This window comes from Tachypleus tridentatus, chromosome 3, assembly GCF_004210375.1.
Source record: "Tachypleus tridentatus isolate NWPU-2018 chromosome 3, ASM421037v1, whole genome shotgun sequence".
In the NCBI taxonomy this organism is placed as follows: domain Eukaryota; kingdom Metazoa; phylum Arthropoda; class Merostomata; order Xiphosura; family Limulidae; genus Tachypleus; species Tachypleus tridentatus.
Window position 1 is genome coordinate 110,960,933 of NC_134827.1, and position 11,566 is coordinate 110,972,498.

Here is an 11,566-nt window from a genome sequence, read left to right on the forward strand (position 1 = left end):
ATCAGCAGAGTATTCTATAATTATTCTTTGTTTTTACTGAGATTACAGGGTGATATGTAAGTACCGTTTGTTTCTAAATCAGCAGAGTGTTCTATAATTATTGTTTGTTTTTTACTGAGATTACATGGTGATATGTAATTACCGTTTGTTTCTAAATCAGCAGAGTGTTCTATAATTATTGTTTGTTTTTTACTGAGATTACATGGTGATATGTAATTACTGTTTGTTTCTAAATCAGCAGAGTGTTCTATAATTATTGTTTGTTTTTACTGAGATTACATGGTGTTACGTAATTATCGTTTGTTTCTAAATCAGCAGAATGTTCTATAATTATTGTTTATTTTTTACTGAGATTACATGGTGATATGTAATTTTCGTTTGTTTCTAAATCAGCAGAGTGTTCTATAATTATTGTTTGTTTTTTACTGACATTACATGGTGCTATGTAAGTTTCGTTTGTTTCTAAATCAGCAGAGTGTTCTATAATTATTGTTTGTTTTTTACTGAGATTACATGGTGCTATGTAATTATCGTTTGTTTCTAAATCAGCAGAATATTCTATAATTATTGTTTATTTTTTACTGAGATTACATGGTGATATGTAATTTCGTTTGTTTCTAAATCAGCAGAGTGTTCTATAATTATTGTTTGTTTTTACTGAGATTACATGGTGTTACGTAATTATCGTTTGTTTCTAAATCAGCAGAATGTTCTATAATTATTGTTTATTTTTTACTGAGATTACATGGTGATATGTAATTTCGTTTGTTTCTAAATCAGCAGAGTGTTCTATAATTATTGTTTGTTTTTACTGAGATTACATGGTGTTACGTAATTATCGTTTGTTTCTAAATCAGCAGAATGTTCTATAATTATTGTTTATTTTTTACTGAGATTACATGGTGATATGTAATTTTCGTTTGTTTCTAAATCAGCAGAGTGTTCTATAATTATTGTTTGTTTTTTACTGACATTACATGGTGCTATGTAAGTTTCGTTTGTTTCTAAATCAGCAGAGTGTTCTATAATTATTGTTTGTTTTTTACTGAGATTACATGGTGCTATGTAATTATCGTTTGTTTCTAAATCAGCAGAATATTCTATAATTATTGTTTATTTTTTACTGAGATTACATGGTGATATGTAATTTCGTTTGTTTCTAAATCAGCAGAGTGTTCTATAATTATTGTTTGTTTTTTTACTGAGATTACATGGTGTTACGTAATTATCGTTTGTTTCTAAATCAGCAGAATGTTCTATAATTATTGTTTATTTTTTACTGAGATTACATGGTGATATGTAATTTTCGTTTGTTTCTAAATCAGCAGTGTTCTATAATTATTGTTTGTTTTTTACTGAGATTACATGGTGTTACATAATTATCGTTTGTTTCTAAATCAGCAGAATGTTCTATAATTATTGTTTATTTTTTACTGAGATTACAAGGTGATATGTAATTACCGTTTGTTTCTAAATCAGCAGAGTGTTCTATAATTATTGTTTGTTTTTACTGAGATTACAGAGTGATATATACTTATCGTTTGTTTCTAAATCAGTAGAATGTTCTATAATTATTGTTGTTTTTACCGAGACTGCGCAGTATTATTTAATTCTCATATATTTTCTTTCAAACAACTTTATACTTTCATTTATTGTTGTTTTTATCTGATACAATACAGTATAATTTTTAATTTATATAAGTTTTAATTAATGCCCTCTGTCTGAACAGCGAGAAATATATTTTATCATTCAAGTAAAATAGCTAAGTGATTCCTTTAAAAACAGTAATTAAAACGATACAAGATGGAAGACGATTACGTAAGATGACACTAATTTTAGTAAAATGAATGGTATTATTAAATCAAGTAGTTGTAAAACTATTGGAACTTTGTTCTTTCGAATACCACTTCACCATAAGTTGACATATTGTAATATTTTTAGTTTTGTACTATTTCTAATTATTTCTTATAGCGGACTGGAGAAGTATTATGCTTTCGGAGTGTCCCATAAACGTTAGGTGTAAAAAGAATTGCGTTATAGAAGAAGATTTGAACGGATGCCTTAAATGCAACTGTAATAACCTAGGTGGAGCTACATGTAAGTTGTTTTCAATGTCCACTAATTATTTGGTTTCTTCGCGAACTCGGTGTCTTACTTTCACTTTGGTTCAAAATTTATTCTATAAATTCGTACTTCTGATAGGAAGTTTGGCCTTAATAATAAGAAAAAAAACCAGACAATATTCTAATCTGTTCCTCACAATATATCTTCTTAATTTTACAATCACAAATTTCATATGCCAGACTAGTTTTTGCCCGGCATGGCCAGGTGGGTTAAGGCGTTCGGCTCATAATCTGAGGGTCGCGAGTTCGAATCCCCGTCGCACCAAACATGCTCGCTCTTTCAGCCGTGGGGGCGTTATAATATGACGGTCAGTCCCTCAGTCCTACTATTCCTTGGTAAAAGAGTAGTCCAAGAGTTGGCGGTGGGTGGTGATGACGAGCTGCCTTCCATCTAGTCTTATACTGCTAAATTAGGGACGGCTAGTGCAGATAGCTGTGGTGTAGCTTTACGCAAAATTTAAAAAACAAACCAGACTAATTTCAATAAATAATATAGTTTCTTTTATAACAATACAAATCTCATATATACCAGACTATCTTTACTAATTCTGATGACACTAATGTTTTAACTTATTCATTATTTACTGAAGTAAGTAAAATTATCACTAATTATTAAGGGCTTATTTCCTTTTACGCTCAATTTTTGGCAATACTCAAGGATATACATTGTCGTTTATCAACAAAATTATCTTCTGATTGTTCTTAGGCCAACTATGGTTCTCATGTGGAATGCGCAATATTGTTTTTAATTTGTTAGAAAGGTTTGTTGCTTATTCTTTATTTTTGATAACTCTGATGGTATAACAGCAAAACAGTTGAATTCATAAGTTTTATGACATTGAGTTGTAGTCAAAATCAAAATATAATTTACCAAATAGTGTTTCAGTTAAGACTTGCGTTACGTTTATGTAACTCGCATTTTGTGTTTTGCAGTTTTTATGAGTGTTTGTGTGCTGTGTTTTTTTAAATAATTAAATAGAAGGGAAGCAACTTATCATGTCCTAAGATAACCTTTCATTAATCACTAATTTAATGATGACGAGAAATCAATTTGAAATAAAAAATGTATCTCGGGATGGCTGGTATGTGTTAATACCCATAATCAAAATTTACGTAGCTTACGTTCATGCGAAGGGTACCCCATCTAGTGATAAAATAAAATTATTCCTTTCTAACAAATAAAATTAGCTTAGAGTTACTTTTGTTACATGAAGTGTTTAAACAAAAAATTAAACACTTAGTTGTTAATTTCGGTGAAGAATGATATTCTTTGGTTCGCTACTCCCACTGCAACAGGCTAGTTTTGACGAATTCATGGCCCATGAAAACAAATTAATAACGAATAAAAAATATTGACGATATGGACCGTACATTTAAAACCAAACAAATCTTTTAAATTACACTACTATACTCGGCCTACTCAATTTAGTGTTAATGTGTCGTGAGAGTAGCAAATGATGTTCACGTTTTGGTGAGGGAAAGAAATTAACAAATAAATAAATAGCCAATTAGTCTACTGAATAATAACAGATAATAATTTAATATGCCATCTAAGCCCCTAAAGTATTTTAGGTTATTAATGTTTAACAGTACACTGTATATAACTATATCAAATTAAGTACTTATTGTTTTATTGCAGTTCAAAGACAACACTCAGATAACTCTGGTTCAGGTCAGTATATGCAATTTTTTCTTTGTATAAAGTTTTCAAATAAATAGGAGAAAGACTTATTAAAACGAAGATAAATGTCTAACTTTGATTATTATAATCTGTAAAATAACGTGCATCACTAAATGCAACAAGATAGTTTAAAAGCAAACATTTTAGACTTTAATTTATTTGTAAGAATAATTAAATTTTAATTTAATTAAAATAATTCTTGTAGTTTTATTATTAAATATTATTGATCCTTTGTAATTTTAGTGATAGTTCATATATTAAAAAACGTTCCGTTTACAATATTATATTTCATTAGTTTTGTTTTTTTGTTTTACTGTATTGTCTTTTATTTTTAGGTGTCGCTAATGAGTTTCCGATTGCCGTCTTCTCGTTTGTTCTTGTCTCAATTTTCTGTGGGGGTAATTCGTGTTGAGAATATTGTTCCTGCTTCATTGTTCTATGTCTGTAAAAACTACGGATAAAATATTATATTATTTAAAATTACATCAATAGCATTACTTAACTGATTAGTTAAGTAATTTAGACTGATTTTGAGTATTAGGATATAGATTTCGGTCATTGTCCTCATTAGGGTTAAAGTAGTAACAAATCCACATTTCGGTTGTTGTCGTACCTTACAACGTTTTTTTTTTTTTAATGCTACGTGACATCGGTTGAAATTTGCATTTGGTGAGTAGTTTAACTTTGGTATGTTTTATAATTTTATTTTAAATGTGAAGGAAAAGTTTCATGTATCGTTTATATCGTATGCATATTTTACATTTAACATCAAGTGTACTTTATAGTGAACAGCTATATAATACGTGGAAATATAAATGTAGCTTTATTTCGTTTATTTTAATTCTAGAACAGTACAACAGGTTATGTCAGAATGAAGAAATATGAATGTGTTATGTATTTAAAACGTTATAAGGTTTCAGAATTGCTTCTTAAATATAAATATATGTTCGTAAATTATTTAAAATTGTTTCATAGTACAGAAAATTATAAAAACGTTTTATTATAAACATTGTGATTTGTATTATATTTTGCTGAATTATATTTGTTTATTGGTTCGTCTTATGTCAAAGTTTATTTACTGCACCACCTGATAAAAACAGACACATTGGACTTTAACTAGCAACTTGATTGTTTTTAATTATGATCTTAGCAAACATATGGTTTGCATTATATGTATATTTTCCTTTGATTAGAATAAGCAGAAAAAATCAGAAATCTATTGGAAAACTATGAACAGAAATGAGAACTGATTGTCCTTAGGTTAATTATTTTTACAATTCACTTGTTTATTGTTTTGTTTTTAATATGAAACTAATATTACTACACACACACACCTCTGTACTGTGTCAAGAATGGTGGAGAGATGTGTCCCAGTAACTAGTGCTTTAGACTCGTTGTCGGAGGTTCGATGTTCGAGAATTGCTCGCGTTATGTTTTTACATTTTTTTAACAAGTCACTCCCTAGTTTTTCAGTTTGTCTAGCTGTGTCACCTATTCCTGGAGTGTGTCGTTCAAATCAAAGCTCATAACCTGCTTTTATATGTTTCTTGGAATCGGATGGAACTGACTTTGAATAAGACACGAACTATTTTTCCAAAAATTGAGTTTCTGTGAGGGTCGCGAGTTCGAATTACCGCCACACCAAAGATGCTCGCCCTCTCAGCCATGGGTGCGTTATAACGTTACGATCAATCCCATTATTCGTTGGTGAAATAGTAGCCCATGAGCTGCCTTCCTTCTAGTCTTACGCTTCTAAATTAGAAAAGGCTAGTGCAAATAGCCCTCGTGTAGCTTTGCGCAAATTCAAAACAAATGAACAAAATATATAATTTCAATGTATTGTCTTTTTTGACAACATAAAAAGAGTCCATTGTTAAGTGGCACAGTCTATGGACTTATAATTCTAGAAACCGGGTTTCCGTATCCGTAAAAGTCATAACACAAGTAACCCATTGTGTAGCTTTATTCGTAACTACAAACTAACAAATCGTTGTTAAGATCACCTGTTATTCAAATGACTCGCAGTAAATGACTTTTAATTTTTAAGCTAGACTCGCCACCAGCCAAGTTCACAAACCGTAAATTTTCGGTCCGTGCTGTATCAAATTGAATACGTTTTTTTTTTTTAAAGTTACCAATTTAAAAAAATGACCGTTTCGTTGTTTGCTGTACTTCATTAAAAACTGGAGCTAGAATATAAAGTGAATCACCATTTCCTTATACACTTAAGAGTATCGAACATTAAGGCGAAGGAAATATTTGACCTATCTGCTTCATCGATGAGTTTCGACATAGCGAACTTCTATAAATTAAAGAATTATACGAGATGGTTCATTAGAGTCCACAGTAACTTAGAAACCTGGGGTTGTCATGGCAACGATGGTTATTCTTATGAGACAGGAAGAGTTCTATCCTGTGAGGCGTCCTCTCTGGTAAAAGCAAGCAACAGGAAAGGCTAGTTTAAACGAGCATAAGGAACCTCTCGTGCGTATGAGGATTAATAGCTGATACTGTCTACGATCCAGACAGGACCCGTCTGATGTGTGTGTGTGGAGGAACACAAAGAAATGGAAACTGAATAAAGAGAAAGTTAGTAAACAGATCCAAGATGGAGCAGGGGTTTGGTATCAGGGTCCAGAACTTCTCTGAGTGGCCACACCGTTATGACAAATGTGTTGAACTCAATACAAAGAAACTTCATTAGGTATTCATAAAGTTTGTTCTGTAGATTAACTTGGAGAGGAAACAACATGATCTGATGACATTTAGTCCACAACACTTCTATATAACTATACAACAAGAGAAAAACAAACACTATAAAACAATATAGAGAAGAACAAACACTATACTTCACTATAAAACAATATAGAGAAGAACAAACACTATACTTCACTATAAAACAATATAGAGAAGAACAAACACTGTACTTCACTATAAAACAATACAGAGAAGAACAAATGTACTTCACTATAAAACAATATAGAGAAGAACAAACACTGTACTTCACTATAAAACAATACAGAGATGAACAAACACTGTACTTCACTATAAAACAATACAGAGATGAACAAACACTGTACTTCACTATAAAACAATGCAGAGAAGAACAAAACACTGTACTTCACTATAAAACAATACAGAGAAGAACAAACACTGTACTTCACTATAAAACAATACAGAGAAGAACAAACACTGTACTTCACTATAAAACAATACAGAGAAGAACAAACACTGTACTTCACTATAAAACAATACAGAGAAGAACAAACACTGTACTTCACTATAAAACATTACAGAGAAGAACAAACACTGTACTTCACTATAAAACAATATAGAGAAGAACAAACACTGTACTTCACTATAAAACAATACAGAGAAGAACAAACACTGTACTTCACTATAAAACAATACAGAGAAGAACAAACACTGTACTTCACTATAAAACAATATAGAGAAGAACAAACACTGTAACTTCACTATAAAACAATACAGAGAAGAACAAACACTGTAATTTTACTATAAAACAATATAGAGAAGAACAAACACTGTACTTCACTATAAAACAATACAGAGAAGAACAAACACTGTATTTCACTATAAAACAATACAGAGAAGAACAAACACTGTACTTCACTATAAAACAATACAGAGAAGAACAAACACTGTACTTCACTATAAAACAATACAGAGAAGAACAAACACTGTACTTCACTATAAAACAATACAGAGAAGAACAAACACTGTACTTCACTATAAAACATTACAGAGAAGAACAAACACTGTACTTCACTATAAACAATATAGAGAAGAACAAACACTGTACTTCACTATAAAACAATATAGAGAAGAACAAACACTGTACTTCACTATAAAACAATACAGAGAAGAACAAACACTGTACTTCACTATAAAACAATATAGAGAAGAACAAACACTGTACTTCACTATAAAACAATACAGAGAAGAACAAACACTGTACTTCACTATAAAACAATACAGAGAAGAACAAACACTGTACTTCACTATAAAACAATATAGAGAAGAACAAACTGTACTTCACTATAAAACAATACAGAGAAGAACAAACACTGTACTTCACTATAAAACAATATAGAGAAGAACAAACACTGTACTTCACTATAAAACAATACAGAGAAGAACAAACACTGTACTTCACTATAAAACATTAAGAACAAACACTGTACCTCACTATAAAACAATACAGAGAAGAACAAACACTGTACTTCACTATAAAACAATACAGAGAAGAAAAAACACTGTACTTCATTATAAAACAATATAGAGAAGAACAAACATTACTTCACAATACAATAAGAGAAATAGACTGAGAAAATAAAAGTAGAATTGTGTGTCTTAAAATTATGAATCTTGAAAATGATAGGAGAAAGCGATGGCTATAAGAAATATTAGAAGTGGAATCACTTTATATGGAACACGATTTTACTACGGATCGATTACCACTTTGAATGGAGTCTTATCTCGCTGGGATTTTTTTCGTTTAAATTAAACCTGCACTCGGTAATGGATCCTCGTTCGACCTTCATTTCCTCCAACCGTTCATCGAGAGGAAACTGTTATTCATACTGTAATGTAAGTTAACTATCGAGAACATATTGATAATGTTTTCATTTGGGTGTCGAATCTTCAAAAGTTATGAGAGAAAAAAAATCCACCATTTTTTTTGTATATTATTTCATTGTACGGAATTTGCTTTAAACTATCTGTGCTAGGTATCCCGAATTTTAATGGTTAGACTAGAGGGAGCGGTCAGAGATACCCAACATTAACTTTTGAGCTACGCTGATCGAATAATGTCATTTGACTGTCACTTTTATAACGCATCTACGCAGCGCGAGAATTTTACGTCAACAGGACACAAATCAAGGACTCCCAGACTTGCAGTCTGGCACGGAAGGCACTAAACTAGACTGAGCTTAATACTTAAATGTTTGTATACGTGTTCAGCTAGATTTCTAATTTTTTTATAACTTGTAACGACATAAACTATTATGTTGCGTGTTTTCAGTGGAGTTATGTTTCTAGTTTTGAAGTTTTATTCTAAATCTCAAATAAGTTCATTTTATGTTGCCTTTAGTGCTTAGAGTTATCTTTAATTTGCATATAACATTGCTATGATTAGAACGAAAACGTTTCATATAACATTGCTATGATTAGAACGAAAACGTTTCATATACAGTTAAAACTCGTAGTGATCGAAATATAGTTACTTTACATGCTCAATTGATTCAGGGCTTTGCTGTATTTATTTCGGATTCAATTTTTCTGTAGAATTTGCCTTTATTATATATGTTTTATACACGTACTCGTTGTATTACTCTACTTATTAAATTTAAAATAGTAAAGGCCAGTGTTTCAAAGTTCGAATAAAGCCAACCATTTACAAATAATATTTCTTGAATTCTAAAACTGTAACAGGGTTGTTTATATGCCCAATAAAGGAGTTGTTAAAGACAAGCACTAAAAATGTATTTAGTGCTCACAAAAATTATTTTATTTTTTTAAAACCAAAGAAGGCTAAAGTAACTGAGATAAGCATATTTGGAATTTGCTGGTTAAGCCTCGTTAGGCTTAATTGTGACCTAAATGCCATCACATTAGAGTTAACTCAGTGTAGGATAAAAACATTTCCGTAGAGTTTAAATGTGTTTTTTAGTTACTTCAGTATATTGTGGAGGTTAAAGTTGATTGACAACCGCAACTTGTAGATGTTAGAGAGTGTGCTCATAAACCTTTAAGTATATTTAGCTACTATACTACAAGACACGAATAATGCGCTGAAATACATCATTGAAGACTTGTAAGGCTTAATTAATGTTGAAATACATCATTGAAGCCTTGTGAGGCTTAATTATGATATAAATATAATCTTTCTAGTTAAATTAGATTAAAAAGAACTGTAATACACTGTTATATTAAATGTTAATGCTGTTCTTCGTTACTAACTAGATTATAGAGAATAATGTTATAATTTGTCAATTAAGCCTCGTTAGGCTTAATCGTGATATAAATGTCATCACCCAAATTAAATCGAGAAATATCAGCAACATGTAATATAACATGCATTAATGACGTTTTAATTAATTCTTAGTTATCCTAGTATACCACAAGGAATAAAAGTAAAATGTATGTTGTACCATTTAAGAGTAATTAACCCTAATAAAATAGTTTTATCACCATTAACGTAAATGTGATGACGTAACTCTCTCCACTTTATCCCATTTGTTTCAGTCTACCAATCTGTACCATTCTCATCATATAACCAAGTGTTTCAGTCTTGAATAATTCTGAGGATCTTATAAAAAAAAAAACAACAGTGAAAAACAAACATTTTAGTTACTGACAAACATATATACATATTCAATTTATTCCCATTGAAACATCATATACATACAATTTTATATGTTTGTACAAACACCCACACACACGTATATATATATATTTATTCATATCTTTATGTTTAGATACATGTTCTGAAGATACCAATATAAACAAGAGAATACAGTGAAAACACTGTAATAACCAGTTACTTAGCAACTCTCACCAAGTTATATTTTCTTTATGATTTAAAATTATATTTACGTCATAAATAAGGAGTAATGCTTATCTGATAAACAGGAAATAATTAGTATTAGAAAACCCAAAGTAATTTTTCCTGATAAATCAGAAGTAATGTTTATCTAGTTAACCTAAAGTAAGTTATACCGATAAACTAGCAGCATTTTAAACTAATAAACTGTAATGACTTAGTCTAATGGATAAAAAATAATATTTATTGATAAATTAATAGCAATTTTCGTTATTAATCAGATACTTGTCAAGATGTTACCCAACAATATTTTGTTTCAGACTAGGGAAACTTTGAAATCAAACATTATAGCTATAAAACAGTAAAATAATAACAATAAAAACACTGTTCTTTGAAAAAACTTTGTAATTCACAAATAGCCCCTTAACTAACAATAATAATACCAATGCAACTTATTTGGGTGTTACGTATTTTGATGTACAGTTTTACAAATATGGTCATCATTTGAAGTATAGAACATTCTGAATACAAAAATATATAGCGATACAAAACGCTTATTACAATTACTTTAACATTTGTTTACAACGTTACATGCTTTTCTATAATTTATAGAGTTACAAAACTAAAAATATTAAACATCAAAGAATTTATTCATTATAAACACCTAGAGTTACATACAAGTTTCATTTAGAACAGCTGCAGTCATAAGTTGTAAATACGTTGCTTAGCACAAAAGATTACTTTGGTTTGTTTCGTAATTTAAATACATTTAGCTTGGCGTAACTAATTACTGTAGGTCTACTAAATGATAGTTTAGCGTAGACGACAGTTATGAAACAGTTAGCTTGATTATAAGACAACCCAGATTTGGCTAGGAACAAGGCATGCACAAGTCAATATATTTTATTTAAATACCTGCTTTCAGCTTTTACTAGTTGTTATTACGGTAACCAGTGTGATAGAAAATTAATTATTGATGGTTAAAGTTACTTTATCCAATTATTTAGTAATCCCAGCAGCTGGTGCATAACTTGTGCTGTGCTACAGTTTAATAAAATTATTAGCGAATCCAAATTAGGCTTAGTTAAACGTTTCTTAAGCCTACTCGTATAAATAAATTATAGTAATTTTTCTCCGGAAAACACACAGAGTATTATTTTTCCATGTGTTTCCTATTCTAAAGAATATTTCTAT

At 30.2% G+C, this 11,566-nt stretch overlaps 1 protein-coding gene across 5 annotated transcripts in view; it reads left to right on the forward strand.

The window, feature by feature from the left end:
* Positions 1-4,859, forward strand: part of LOC143247753 (uncharacterized) — a 37,012-nt gene extending 32,153 nt beyond the window's left edge. For all 5 annotated transcript variants that reach the window (XM_076496183.1, XM_076496186.1, XM_076496184.1 and 2 more), the window contains 3 exons: positions 1,972-2,097; positions 3,763-3,795; positions 4,140-4,859. In XM_076496183.1, the coding sequence (XP_076352298.1) occupies positions 1,972-2,097; positions 3,763-3,795; positions 4,140-4,216 (236 nt within the window). In that variant the 3' untranslated portion in view covers positions 4,217-4,859. The remainder of the gene's footprint in view (positions 1-1,971; positions 2,098-3,762; positions 3,796-4,139) is intronic.
* Positions 4,860-11,566: the final 6,707 nt, after the last annotated feature.